At 45.7% G+C, this 15,386-nt stretch overlaps 1 protein-coding gene across 6 annotated transcripts in view; it reads right to left on the bottom strand.

Annotated features, from left to right (window-relative positions):
• LOC119174040 (intermembrane lipid transfer protein VPS13A) overlaps positions 1 to 15,386 on the bottom strand; it is a 1,344,268-nt gene that overhangs the window by 780,942 nt on the left and 547,940 nt on the right. For all 6 annotated transcript variants that reach the window (XM_075894208.1, XM_075894209.1, XM_075894213.1 and 3 more), the window contains 3 exons: positions 4,484 to 4,571; positions 4,251 to 4,423; positions 4,034 to 4,162 (listed from right to left, as the gene is read on the bottom strand). In XM_075894208.1, coding sequence (XP_075750323.1) covers positions 4,034 to 4,162; positions 4,251 to 4,423; positions 4,484 to 4,571 — 390 coding nt within the window. The remainder of the gene's footprint in view (positions 1 to 4,033; positions 4,163 to 4,250; positions 4,424 to 4,483; positions 4,572 to 15,386) is intronic.

Genomic DNA, 15,386 nt, shown 5'->3' with positions numbered 1-15,386 from the left:
CACACTAGAATTGCTTTTTCTGTACGGTTCGCATTTTTACCGCGTGGCGGTGATTTTCAAAGGTCACGCCCGTTAAAGGTTGAAGCGCACGCGATTCACGCGATGGCGTCAACATCAGAAACCACGCGCGCTCGGAAAAAAGCGATTTCGCTCGATGCCGATGCCTCGACGAGCGATCTTTTGAATTCCTCGAATAGTGAGGAATCAGACAACGATGTGGTGACATCGGATTTTAGCTCCGATGAAGAAATTTCATCAGATCAGCCGGGAACGTCAGCTGTTAGTCGCGGGTATGTTTGGTTTTCACCTTCTGTTTTGTTTGTCGTGTTCTGGAGCTGGCTAACTTGCTCTGTATGTGTCCCACATATTGTTATTATTACTTCTAGTGTGTCTACTTCATATGGGGGCGATGTGCTGCCTCCAGCACAAAGACGCGTGGACTTCCGACCCCAGAGGGATCCGGGCATCGACCTCGGCATGACGCTCCGCAGTAGTGCACAATTTATAGCTCGAGAAGTTCTTGAGCTATAACTTTCATCTTTTAAATCCTACTCCAATACGCTGTTTTAAATATTTTGCATCTCTCATAACTTTCCATAATTTTTTACTCGGAAGATATAAGTATATCATTACGACGTTTGTTGTGAACAAACCTAATTATTTGTGTTTGTCAATTTTTGTTGCCTATTTAGATCTGCCAGTTCTTTCGTCAAATGTACCTTTCAAACCCTACATTTAGTACTTGCATTTTGATATGTAATCTTTTGCTGAAAAATTTTTTTTCTTGAAAAATAAAATAAAATTTCGCGTAGGACCAACTCAGAACTTCACTATTTCGCTATGCATCAGGCAATTTTTTTGTAACTCAAAAACAGCTTCGTCAATTTTAACAATTCTTCTAAATAATGTTGGCCTGTGATTACTAAACATTTTGCATATTTCAGAATTCCTCAGAAAAATTTTGTGTCAAAGATATCGTTTTGTTTTTAAAAAAAATTCTTGAAAATTTTATAATTTTATTGTATACGAATTTTTTGCACCAAATAAATTTTCTTTATTGTTTCAAAATGAAAAGCACTCAAAAGTTCGTTCATTCGTCTTTATTTTGATGTATTGCATGGCACTGTAAACCTAGTAGCAACAGCACAGAAAATTCCTAGCTGCAACATACAAAAATAGGCCAATTTTCCCGTGGTAAGAAAAGAGTTAAGCGGCCATTTTGTATATTCTAGTACCTGGCACATAACAACTGGTGCTTGAAGGCACCAGAGTTGGTATCGTGGCCTGTTGTTATATTACTGTCAATGTCAAATGGTGTACTGTCCAAATGACATTTCTGGGCTTGGCAGGAGATGCAGATTAGGAAGCTGCAAGCACAAGAATGTGTGGGAGAGAGTCCTTGGAATTATCACCAGGCACTTCTAGATCAAAGTCTGCTAGCCTTGTCCTACACGAGCTATTTGACAAGGCACAATAATTGATCGCTGCTAGGCATAACCTCTCCGATGCACTGATGATGGGTGGCCATTGGGTAGCGGAAGAGAGTGACATTTTTTCAAGAGTGCTAAGGCTAAAAAAGCGGCAACAAAGTATAAAGCTGTGATTACTGTCAAGTGAGTACAGTTACTTTTTTTAGCTGAAGCTTTAATGGTGCAATTCGCATTTATGATATATTTGTACCATTACAGTTTTTCTCCGGTCATGCTCTACCATCCCGCATGTTGTCATTTCGTGCCATATCTACCTGATAAATCTGCACCCCCGAGATCTGTACCAATGTGTATGTCGCCTGGAGTAGATGTGCAGTGCGCCCGACTTCATGTGAGAAACCATAAAAAGCACAGTAATCTTGGTGTAAAGTGAGCAAACATGGCTTGCTTTAAAATTTGCTCTATCCCAATAGAGTCAACCAGTAAATTTCTTATGGTAGTGTTGATGCGGCACTTGCTGCCGTAAGCACATTGCTACAATGTGGCTGAAAAATTCCACACACGCAGTGCATAACAATCTGCACAGTGGTCAGACTCCCACTGCTCAGGAAAAACAGCGAGCGATGAACTACAATGCTTCGATTGAGATGCAACAACTGACTTTTTGCCTCAATCACGAAGCAAGAAACATGTAGGAGGTCTAACTCCCTATTTGAGGTGACCAAATAATGTCTATGCACAGAGAGCCAAAACATGCTGGTAGCATCTGGTGGCAAAATAATTGCTGCAATTTTGATTGCTGAGGAAACCATTTATTTTTGCTGCTCCCATTCCACCACAGTTACAAAGAATAGACGTGGAGTGCATATGGAAATTTCTTGTTACACAGCACAGACTACTGGCATAAGCTTGCAGAAATAATAAAAGATATTATGCGCCAGCTGATGAAAAAATCACTCTCTTCGGCTTACGAATACTCCTAGCAGCCTGTCGCTTCGTGTTTGCCCCGCGTGCTGCAAAGCACCATCAGTTGCCGCACCTCAATTTTTGCATGCTAGTTTTGCGACATTATCTGGCTATTGTCAGACACCCACTCTAGTGGATATATTTCACCACCTAAACGTTTCTTGAAATGGAACCAACCATATTACTTTCTACATAATGTCATTCGACCTACTGCTGCCTCCATGCATTGCCTTTGCCAGGAAAAAAACTTTAACCTGCTGCTGGCATATACTTCCTGAAGAGTACTTTTGCAGCTCCCAGCTTTCTGTTGCTTACTGAAAAAGGCTTGCAACTGGAAGCAGTTATATTTCACCATCAGAGGTGTATTCATCTCTGGTAGAAAGACCAGAACGAAATTATACTGTGCAGCTATGTAATGGCACACTCTGAAAGAGCGAAGACATCTATTCTCTCAATTCTAGTTGGCCATAGGGCTTGGACATGTTCACAGAAACGTTGACAATAATACTATCTGCTCTGATTTGGTGAGACAACTTCTATAAAATTGCGCACTGAGCAATAATTTTCAGCATTCTCAAAATTTTTTCAGAATTCGCTTAAGCATACTTTTAACTCGTAAGGCAGAAAAGCGGTGAACCGGGTACGTTGTAGTAGAGATAAAAAGAGCTAAGTGAAGAAGACAACCACGCTGGAACTTAAAAAAATAGAATAGACCTACCAGCCTGCCATTTACTTAATTCAATTACGTGCCAAGTGCCCTCGACAAAAGCCCAATATTAATTAATTATAAAGTGTAATATTTGGGAGAAAATTTATGTAAAAAAAGAAACATTTCTAGAAACATCTTGCTGAAATTCAGTACTGCACTTGCCTGCTTTCTGCACTCCACTCTGTCCCCACTATGTTCATCTCTGAGGCCCAACTGGAAGCTCAACTTGATTTGTAGTTTCATACTTGCCACACAGAAGCCACCTCATTGACTGCACAGCAAGAGGCCTCAATGAAACCCTAGCGCTTGGCTGCTAACCCAAAAGTTGCAAGTTCAAACTAGGCGAGAGGCCCGTGTACTGTCAGTGCATGGTAAAGAAGGTCAAAATTTGGGAAGCCCTCCACTACGGTGTCTTTCATAACCAAGTGTGCTTTCGGTACGTAAAACCCCACACATTATTTATTTATAGCATACAATGCCCCTAATGTCCCCCCACCGTAAGACCTCGTTTCTGTTCTGTTGGTTTTTGGAATACGAGGTAATGATTAAGAGGGACGGAAAAGGGGCATTCGTATTGCGACGCTAGAGGTGAAATTCTTGAACCATCGCAAGATGAACTACTGGGAAAGTATTTGCCAAGAATGTTTTTATTGATCAAGAACGAAAGTCAGAGGTTCGAAGGTGATCAGATACCGCCCTAGTTCTGACCCTAAACAATGCCAACCAGCGATCCGCCTGAGTTACTCAAATGACTCGGCGGGCAGCTTCCGGGAAACCAAAGTATTTGGGTTTCGGGAAAAGTATGGTTGCAAAGCTGAAACTTGAAGAAATTGACGAAACACTTACTTGCCTTTGTCCAGGGCAAGTAAGTGTTCCCACAATGTGATGTTTTTTAAGCATAAAAAGCCACACAAGCACAGCCACTTACTTTGATAACCAGCTCCCATGGGCGATAGCTATTTTCACATTCCATTACAGGCTCAATCAGTGGTTCCCAAGTGCTCCGTTCTTCACTGTAGTACAAGGCCTCAAGCTTCATATCTGCTGTCAGGTACATCTGCCCAAATAACAAGTAATCTAGTTGTTAACTGCAAGATCTACACAAAAGTGCTGATGATAATCAATGCAAGACTTGAATGCCACACCTTACTAGACCAATCGTGGATGTCAGCGTCCAGTGAAGCTTGTAAAAAAAGCGTGGGCACTTTAGTATGCACTGTATCTGCTTCGAGAAGCACGGACACTTTTGGCAGGTTGACTTGGAGGGACTCGGTCGACAGGTGTGACAAGGATACACCTCTGCTGTCTGCTTGTACTTCTGGAAGGCAGAGAGATGGTCAGACACTGACTGCACTAACACTGCTGGTCTGCTGCTCACCCTGGTACGTTGGTGGGCTCACCACTTTTGGGGACCACAGCTCCAGGGGCTCAGATGAATCCGGCCTTGCATCCCCAGTGACAACCTTCTAGGAAAAGAAGATTGGATGCAACCTACTTGCATCTAGCTGCCTGGTACTTCTAAAATCTGCATCCTCACTTGATTGAAAAAAGTGCCAATTTGACAAATAGTACTGTCAGGAGGTGCTCCAGGTGACTATAAACTCTGCCAGAAGTTGAGTTATGTAGCTACATGAACACACATGCTGTGAAATAACATCTATAGAGGAGTTTTATTAACTCATCTACGCAGCACAGATAGGCTCTAAGGTATCAAAAGTTCGAAATGCAGTAATTTTCTTCAAAGTGAAGTTCATGGTACCTTGTTTTATCAATGATCTCACAATAGTTTCTTGATGTCAAAGTGATAAGCAGAGTTATAGCAAGCCTTACGCACAATCTTGGTGTACTAGGATGTCAGGTAACACAGCTATACCGCTCTTAAGAGGCCAGAGTAAAAAATATTTTCACTAATTATTTATTCATTCATTTAATTATTTACTTTTTTACCAGCATTACAGAGAGAAGACTATTGTTACAAGTTTGAAACGGCAGTCTTGAAAGATTCATGATCAAGATTGCTGGCGATAGAGGCTGCGATTTTTGCATGTCCACTAGCACAATGTTCTTGCCCATGAAGTTCAGGTTGATCTTGTATGTTGGCGCCATAAGCGGATATAGGCTGAACCTCGACTCTAAGTGGTAAGCTCGCGAAGCCATGCCGCCCGATGTTTCAAAGTACATCACACTCAATTGCAAGTACAAAAGGTTGTTTCGCAATGGTCTTTATTATGAGGTACAGAGGGCTGCATAAGCAGAACGTGACAGGCACGTCTGTGATATTTGTGATAAGAGCAGCATATTATCGCAATTTCATGATTGAGATTCCACTTGCAGTTGCCAAACTAAAGTGCAATCATATTGACTCGTGAACAGAGATATAGTGCAAACATGTCCTTAAGAAAAAAGATGTAAATTTAGGGGCTCATTTTCTTTGTTGGACACAATATTAATGAGAACTGACAGACCATTTAGCCAAGACAGATACAGGAGATGTTACTACAAGTAACTGTAATGTAAATATGAAGAGAGAAAAGTGGACGAGAAAAGAACTTGCCACCGGCAGAATCAGAACCTGCGGAAATGCTGTAGGCCCGGTGTGCTCAGATTTTGGTGCACGTTGAAGAACCTCATGTGGTCAAAATTTGCAAAGCCCTCCACTACGGGGTCTCTCATAATTGTATAGTGATTTTGGGACATTATACCCCACATCTCAATCAATCAGTCGATCGATCGATCAATCGACAGACAGACAGACGGACGGACGGACGAGCAAGCGGGTGGGCGGGCGGGCGGGCGGGCGGGCGGGCGAGCGGGTGGGCAGGCAGGCAGGCAGGCAGGCAGGCAGGCAGGCAGGCAGGCAGGCAGGCAGGCTGGCAGAGTTTCCGCTCTGCAAAGAGCGCAGCGCAGTCGCCGAACATGCGGAGACCTTGGATCACCGGATAAATTTCGAAGCAATGGCCATCCTTGAAAGCGAGCCAAACCGGAGGAGAAGGTTATTACTCAAGTCATGGCACATACAGAGGACAGCCCATAGCATCAACTGCTCTCTCGGAACCCTTCCCCCAATGTATACACAAGGTCTGCGCTTCTCGGCAAAACGAGAGAGAGAGGGGGGTCATTATCAGCCCTGCGAATGCTTTGAAGACACCGCTGCTACGTCGTCCTGCAGTCACCCCTGAGGAAGGAACCAAGTCGGTCTCGATACCTGTTGCTATTTATGCTGTATCTCCAGAGACTAGAAGCCAAATTAGAGGGGAGTCGACTCGGAATCAACCTCTCTTTTGCCAAGCAAGGAAAACACATTGAACAGTGATTACCAGCATTGATGTATGCAGATAATACAGTATTATTAGCCGACAACAAGGAAGACCTGCGGGGATTGATAGACATCTGAGGTAATGAGGGAGATAGGTTAAATTTGAAATTCAGCAGGAAAACAATGGCAATCATGATTTTTGATAATAACAAAGGCACTGAGCATAAGATACAGGAAGTCACGCTAGAAATAGTAGATAAATACAAATACTTGGGCATATGGATAAATAACGAGGCTGAGTATCTAAGAGAGCACGAAATATACGTAATTACTAAGAGCACCAAAAATGCAGCTGTAATAAAAAATAGGGCAGTGTGGAACTACAATAGGTATTACGGTGTGAGAGGAATTTGGAAATCTGTCATGGTCACGGGTTTGACGTTGGGCAATGTGGTCTTGTACATGAAATCAGAAGTTCAAGCAAGATTGGAAATTAAACAACGTGGCATAGATAGACTTGCTTTGGGAGCACACGAGAATACCCAAAGTCAGGTGGTACAGGGAGACATGGGATAGACATTGTTTGAGTGCAGGGAAGCAAGCAGCAAGATAGAATTTCAGGAGCGATTGACAAAATGGGAGAGGAGCATTGGGCTAGGAAAGTTTTCAGTTACTTGTACATGAAGAATGTCGATACTAAATGGAAACGAACTCGAAAATTGTCAAGCAAGTACAGTGAAACCTCAATATATTGAACACGGATATATCGAATTATTGCTTATATCGAACGGTTCCTATATCACGCGGAAAATCGCATGCATTATTGATTTTTTATTTCGAACAAAGTTTGACATATAATGAATATATCGAACTCAGCCACTCCAAACCACCCGCGCTCCATTGACAGGCGGCGAGCTTTCCCGCAACTCTCGAAAGTAGCGGTAGAGCGGCGCGCGTTTACGAATGCTGCACACATCGATGGCGCCGAGAGCACCACTTTTAAGGTAGCGGCGCACGAACGCCGCAGCCTTGCAGCTTGCAGTTGTTGCAGTCTCTATGGTGTCAACGGCACACTGCGCACTTGTTGCAAGCTCCTCCCCCGTAGCATCGGCAGGCATCGGTCATTGTGCTCGCAGTGTTCGTGCGTTCGAAGTTAAGAACAAACCTCATAAGCGCGTAAATGTACGCGACAGTGACGAGCGATGCTATAAGCGACGAAACAGGGCGTTCGCACGATGTGTCGCATGCCCGTTTTCGCACGATCCCTCGGTTCTCCAGATTTGGAAACCGTCGCTCGTCGCCCGGAAGTGCTGGGCTCAAGCAGCCAATAGCGGAAAACCGGAAAAGACAGATTACATAGATGCACGTGACCCTGCCCGAGTCACGTATGCGCAACAAGAAGTAACGCAATGTTTATTACGCATGTGCATATAAAAAAGTGCCGCAAGGCATTCATAAACACTTTCCGTTCCATTACAACACAATATATCTTATTTTTAAATTGCATACCGCTCGCTACGCGGTTTTCTTGGTGCGAGTAGACGGCCTCATGCCAGCAACAGTGGAATTCGCTCGCCGCAGCCGTTGCGTGAATGAGGTTTGCCTGCACTAGCGACTGATCGCGCGAAGACGATCTACGTCGTGTCGCTGTCGCGTGCATTTTCGCGCTTATGAGGTTTAGCCCTTAGGCCTGTCGCGCGCTGTGGTGCGCGACAGGCCTAACTCCGAACGGCGGAGCTCGCGGCGGAGCTCACGGATGTGGAGATTGTCGCTGAAGCTACTGCTGAGCAGCCAAATGAAGACTCTACCGAGGTGGATCCCGCAAGCGCTGATGGTGCCCGCTTCCAACATCAGCTCAGGTCGTAGCTGCCTTGGCTCTTGTGCGCCGCCACTGCGGCCCGATTGAAGACACCGGCCTATCACTTATGGATCGCCTGGACTATATTGAGGACGCAGTCGTCAAACAGGCCATGGCCAACAAAAAGCAGGCTACTCTTTTTCAATATTTTAAACCAACACAATAAATACTATCTTTCAATCTTCAAGTGAGTATTTACTGCATCACGCTTGAACGGTTCGTTGGTTGTTTTCAGCAAGCTGTTGACGCATTTTTTTCGTCATTTTTTTATATTGAATTCTGGATATATCGAACTATTTCGCGATCGCCACGCCGTTCGATATATCGAGGTTCGACTGTATTTAGGCAACAGCAGAATACCAAGTCAAAAGGAAACATCGGTTAGGAAGAAGGTGAAGGAAACAGACAGGAGCATCTAGAAGATGAAAATGCTTATGAAGTTATCACTAGAGACCTACCAAACTTTTAAGCAGGAAATCGCAAGGGAAAGGTCTACAATAATTCTCGGGGTAGTTTTCTGCTCTTCGAGGCTAGAACGAGAGTATTGCGGACCAAGATGTACCGAGCAAAACACGAAGGCTCAGACACGATATGTAGTGTGTGTGGAGAGGAGGAGAAAATGGCTGAATATTTGATAATGTTCTGTAATGGGCTCCGCCCTATAGTCGAAGATAATGGCGCCGAATTTTTCAAAGCATTGGGTTTTAGGGACAGTGAAGGCAAAATAGACTTTAAACGGGTAGAAATAACCAGAGGGTAGCTAACTGATTAGTGGCTAAAATTGAGGAGCAAGTGAAATTCGATCGTTAAACACACAGTGATAGTACTCAACTTTATAGCTATGTGGCATGAGTCACCTTCCAATCTAAAGAGCACAGCCGGATACATCCATTCATCCATCCATCCATTCATCGTGGTGCTTTTGTATATAGAAGAGGAGTTCCTGCTTGGCTACTTACTAGCTGCTGCGTACCTCGTATCGGGCGGCGCTTCAGCGCCAAGCCTTATGTTCTCCGTGCAACACGTCCGCTGCACGATACTACATTTGAGCGACGAGGATGGGATTGTCGTTATCGCGGACGACGACCAAGGGAGACACCCTGTTCAAAGCAATTATCCTCTCAATGATGCTAGTCGACTCTAGTCATTGTAGTTCGTCGGCAACTTGTTGCTCCGCTGGTTGCGTCTGCGCCGGTCGTGCCTGTTTTTGTTCTGTGCACGGCACTTGGATCGGTGCCGCCGAGTCATGTCCTGTCTGAGCTTCAGAGCACGCTTGTTCCGGCCCCTATTATGGCGGAAGTGCATTGGAAGGAGGGAACATGGACTAATTTTTTCGCACCACCGGACTGCTTTAATAGGCGACAGTGCCTGTTGTGGAAATGGCATCACTAAATGACGGCATCAACGTCGTAGACTTAAGCGAGACAGTGACTATGCGGACATCCTCTCTCGGGGGAGGGGATGATGGGGTAGTGAGCAGCGTGTGCTTTGTAGCGTGTGCTTTGTCTTTCTGCATTTGCTGTGCAATTCCTTGTGTTATATTGTGCATTTCCTTACTTGTCTGTTTATAGCGTACATTTTTATTCTTATTTTGCCTTGTTACGTGTTAGGACCCCACATGCTGTTAATTTCAAGGGGGGGAGGAGATAATGTGGTATCGGTTCCAGTTTTGGAACCGGTTGGCTGGCCCCTAGGGGGTGTTGTATATATTGTCACGTTACTCACGACAAACTTGATACAATGGGCTCGTTGAATCGACTAGCCAAGCAGCGGCTCAGAGAGATCGTCTTTGTCCTCTTTCACTCTTCGATCTCACCCAAGCAACCCATGTGGCAATATGTATATATCATGGTGCTTGTGTATATAAAAGAGGAGCTCCTGCTTGGCTACCGGCTGCTGCGGAGCTCGTGTTGGCCGGCGCTTCAGCACCGTGCCCTGTGTTTTCCGTGCTTCGCATCCGCCGCACGATACTACACTTTGCAGTTACCAACATGACAAAAAACCTTTCACGGCACATTGTGGCATGTGAAAGCTCAGTGACACAGCAAAATTTTCTGGTGCAAAATGTTATTGCAGTACACAGTTAGTACACACTAACCGGTACGCATAACCTGAACAATATGGCTTAAGCGGTTCGTGAATGCATTAGTCTTCGTGACCTTCGCTCAGAGATTCGTTGCAACTATGCTTTAACTGTTTTTACGCTTAAAAGCAGGTACATACTAACAATTTTGATTGTAGTTAAAGAATTAAATTACTACAATCTGGCATACAAATGAAAGCTTTTTTCTGCCAAGAAATAATGCATTTCAATATTCGATCATAAAAAGTATGCTATTTCACATCAATAAACATAATGTCATGAACCCCCTAGACGTGTGAGGCGTTATGACCTAGCTGTAAAAAAAGACGAGCACAAGTAAGCTGGCATTGGCTTGCCAGGAGGCCGTCTTTCCAGCAGATGATACAGGCTGTGACTCGAGGTGTGGTCCGCGGCCTTGACAGTGTTCAAGCAAGGCAAGTGTCCTTAACTTGTATTCTAACAGTTTGGCTTCTGCAAATAGTGAATTCTAGGTTCAAAGCAAATCAACAAGATCTCCTACTTGGGAGTTGCGCACTTCGTGAACTTTCCAATCAAGCTACCCAGTAACCCGACCTGCCCACTTCCAGAGTTTTGGTTTTCAAGGTCGCCTTCTCATGTATTCTCCCCTCTTTTGATTTTATCACAACTCCTTTGGCTGTCTCTCGACACTCTGCTCTCCTCTCTTTATCACAACTCCTTCGTCCATCTCCACCACTCTGCGACGCTGACCACGCTGGCTTGAATAAAGCTTTTTTTCTCGCTTAGAACAGGCCTAGAGGAGTTCCATGCATCTTGGCTCGTTTGCTGTGTGTGCATGTCTTACTCACTGTGCATGTGTGTGTGTTGTCAGAATGGCGTATGGGAGGCCATCTGCAGCTTTTCCTGCAGCTCAACACAACGTCAAAAGTGCAACTACTAGGCTCGGGTGTATTCCACGCGTTTAAGACTTATATGTGCCACATTGTGAAGCACTTGCTCATAGCTGTTGCATAGCACACATGCTGCTTCGGGTGTCCCAGTATTCGGCTCAGGAGAAGGTGAAGACATCATGGGAGAAGGTGACGGCTACATGCATGAAACTATTGTCGCGAAGCCAACTTCATCGAAGTCAGAAATTATTACTAGCCTGAAGCTTCAGAACAAGATCACCACAACGGAGAATGGTGGCAGCAAGTCGTCAACTCCAAGCGAGGGGAGGAAATCAGCTGTGATAATTTCATTTCAGCCGATGATGATGTCGACACTGTGAAACTGTGCACGAGTAAGGGCATTGTGAATAAAGTGTGTGGCAAGCGCGATTTCGAGGAATTGAATGACGATGGGGACGAAACTTTCGAGCCAGGGTCGACAAGCATGCCTCTTGCAATTGAGTACAATAGCCTCGGGCAGCTTGTATATTCCAAGAGTCTCGACGAAGAGTACGCTGTTACTTTAAACAAGCTCGAGCCCCCCGTATTGCTTCTGCTCTTTGAAACACGTGCATTACAAACTTTTTTCTAGAAAACTTTTTGTGTTTTCTGGGCAACTTTTTGAAAAGTGTGTCACGAACTAAGCCTAAATCACACACACACTGCTTCGAACAACCCCACCGAACTCCTTTATTCCCAACACTCAACCATCACCCTTCTCACAGTCCTGATGATGATGATGATGATGGTGCCATCACGTAGTGCCCTCCCTCGGCCAAGTCCCGATGATGATGATGGTGTCGTCAGGTGCTGCCCTCTCTCGTTCACCCTCACAGGTCTCCCCTCGAAATGTGAAGTCACTACTCCACATCGCCTGCAGCATCATGGTACAGTGTCAGCTGATCTGTGTGTCCCACACTGTGCGATGACACCCCGTTTTGGGGTCTACTAGAATGAAGTCATTCAGACTTACATGTTTTAGAGCGTGACAGGGACCGGAACACCGGGGTGCAAGCTTTGCGGAGGAACCTTTGGCGGCATCATAGAGGAAGTGGCTTTCGAGCAGAACGAGATTGCCCTACTGTATTGTCAGTTGCCGCCAGTGCCAGTCATAGCGAGTCTTCTGGGCGCGCTACATGTGGTCCTGGTGTGCCCTGGAGTAGTCAAGCACCTCCTGTAGACTCTTTGAAAACTCAGTAACAAATGCACGGTACGCTGTCACAAGAGGCTTTGTGTTGTTTTTGGCTTCAGACGGTGTCCATGAAGTTCTCAGCTCCTGACCATAACAAAAGAAGGCAGGCATGTAGCCCGTAACCCGGTTTTCAGCCAAGCACATAGCCGGGGCAATTTCTGGAATGTGCTGGTTTCAGTCTTTATGGTTGGAACAATAAGCCTTAAGACACTGTTTGATAGTGCCATTGTGGCACTCCACCATTTGCCCGGCAGAGCGGTATGAAACTGTGTACCCGTCTTGGATACCAGAGTGTTCAAGGAGGCCCTTGCACAACCTGCTTACAAAGCGCTTTTCATTGTTACTCGAAATGAAGACAGGTGTGCCATGCCTGCAAAAAACCTGGATCATGCAGTCCATCACACTTTGCTGATTGCTGCCCATAATGGGAAGAGTTCTATGAACTTGGTAAACTTGTCAATCACCACGAGAAGGTACTTGTGGTGTCGCGGCGTCATAGGCAAGGGCCCAATTATGTCCACGCTGGGCTGTTCCATGGAGGCAGTGGCTTATTAATTGTTCATCTGCCCTTCTGGCTTCTCGTGATGGGCTTTGGTGCGCTGACAAACATGGCAGCATCGCACATACTTGGATATGTCCGAGCACATACCCAGCCACACAAAATTATGAGAAATACATTTGAGGGTCATAAAAAAGCCAGAGTGGCCGCTAATCGAGTGGTTATGGGACAGTCACAGGAACAAGTTGCAGAAATAGTTTAGTAGCCAAGGTACTTTCTTGTTCCCTCGGTACTGTACAAGCAACTCACTGTCTTCTGTTTTGGTCGTCTCTGCCAGTCCTTTGATCAAGGGTTGATCAATGTCAGTGGGCAGAAACTTCCCTCCCTTCATCACAATTCATAGTTCTGAAGTTATGGGGTCCTGCTCTTGTGTCTAGGCGAGGAGCCCTGTGTCGTTCAAGACAGTAGTGTCGTCCACTTCAGAGGCTGTAGCAGCTGCCTCAAAGCTGATTTGTGGGCTGGGCTCTAAACAGCCATAGGAAACAACGTATCGTGAAGACTTGGGCCTGGAACTTACTGATGCTGAAGAGGAGCTCTGCTCAAAGCGTCGGCTGGGACATTTGCAAGACCCCGCCTGTGCTTGATTCTGCAGTTGAAACCTTCCAGTCGCAAAACCCAATGCTTGACACGTGGTGAGGTCTGGACATCCAGGACAGTGAAGAGTGATCGCAGTGGATCTCGAATTCGGTGAACTCAAGGGATGGTCGGAACTTGACCAGTGCCCACACCACAGCCAGACACTCCCATTCTTGCACAGTATAGCGCTGCTCTGCCTCAGTGAGGACCCTGCTAATGAAGCTGATTGATAGCAGCTGAGCATTATTTTCGGTTTCCTGCAGAAGCACCGCTGTGATGTCGACTTCACTGGCTTCAGTATCTACTACGAATCGCCTGTTGAAGTTCAGCTGGTTTACAGTGACATCGTGGGCCACAGACTGCTTAACTGCACTAAAGGCTTTCTCTTGGTGCAGCTTCCATCAACAACGTTGCTTTTTCTTAAGGAGTTCTGTGAGTGGACGTGCAGTAATGAAAAACTGAAGTATGAACCCTCTGTAATAACCGGCTAGTTCCAGAAGGGCCTGCAGCTGTTTGAGTGTTGTTGGTTGAGAATAGTGCAGCACTGCACGCACTTCTTCCTTGTCTAGCCTACACTGCCCTGGAGATATTTCATGGCCAAGGAACTATAGGTATATACAGCACACGTGCATCTTCTCTGGGTTGATGGCCAGCTGTGCCGAACTTGGTGAACTTGTCTATCACAACGAGTAGGTACGTGCGGTGACGAGGCGTCTGACACCAGCACATCATCGAGAAATGCCATGGGGAACTGGTGTTTGATTCCTTCCAGTACTCGGCCCATCAGGGTCTGGAATGTGGCAGGACCTTCAGCAACTTCAAAGCTCATTCTCATGAACTCAAAGGTTCCCCGATGGCAAATTAATGCTGTATTTGGAATATCCTGCTCTTGAACAGGGATTTAAAAAAAAAAACTCTGTGAAAGGTCAAAATTTGAAAACCACCTGACTCGTCCCAGCACTGCCAGCAACCAGTCAGTTTTGAGCATGGGGTAGACTGGCACCTTAGTGCGTGCATTCAGCTGGCAGTAATCCACAGGCATGCGGTAGCCACCAGACTTATTCTCGACCAGGACTAGAGCACTGGCGTGCTGACTTTGGCTAAGGCGGATAAAGTACTGTGCCAGCAGGTAGTGAATGCACTTGTCCATGACGGCCTGCTTCTTGACCATTATGGTCACATCTGGTCACAGTTTGCATCAAACAGGTGGGTTGTCTCCCGTGTCATGCAATGTTCCGCCAGGGTTGTGCAGCCCAGAATGGTGGTGAAGATTTCATTAAACTCTTCTAAACGTGTTTCATGTGTGGGTCTAGGTATGCTGAGTGACAGGAAATGACCACATTGCAAGCTGCTATCGCGTCCGGCACACACACTGGCACACACACTGGCATCACCCTCAGCGAAAATGCATGCAAACTGTCTTCAAAATCATCCACTGCCTCTGGCTATTCCCTAACGGCTTTGGCAAAGGGCACAATTCTTTGAGGTACTGTGCCGACAGTCCAGCTACCAAGTGACACATGCAGAGAAACTCCAATCACCATAAGGAAATTCCTACCAAGGACAATGTTGCAGCACAGGTCAGAAACGCATAATAACTGCTGTCTGCAGCAATGGGCAGCCCACTCTATCTGACACTTCAGAGATGCTGTTGACTGCGACTAGCCTGATGCCAAACGCAGCACGCATACGTTCGCCTTGGGTTCGACCTAAGTTCATGAGGACAAAAGTACCCAGAATATTTTGGAAAACTACTATAATCAGTGAATGTATGAAGGGTGAAGATGGAGTGGTCCACGCATGTGAAATAAGATTGCCACGGGGATGCGAAGTTGTGTCACCATAGCAA

This window comes from Rhipicephalus microplus, chromosome 5 (genome assembly GCF_043290135.1).
Source record: "Rhipicephalus microplus isolate Deutch F79 chromosome 5, USDA_Rmic, whole genome shotgun sequence".
Lineage (NCBI taxonomy): Eukaryota > Metazoa > Arthropoda > Arachnida > Ixodida > Ixodidae > Rhipicephalus > Rhipicephalus microplus.
This window is presented reverse-complemented; position numbering and strand designations above follow the sequence as displayed.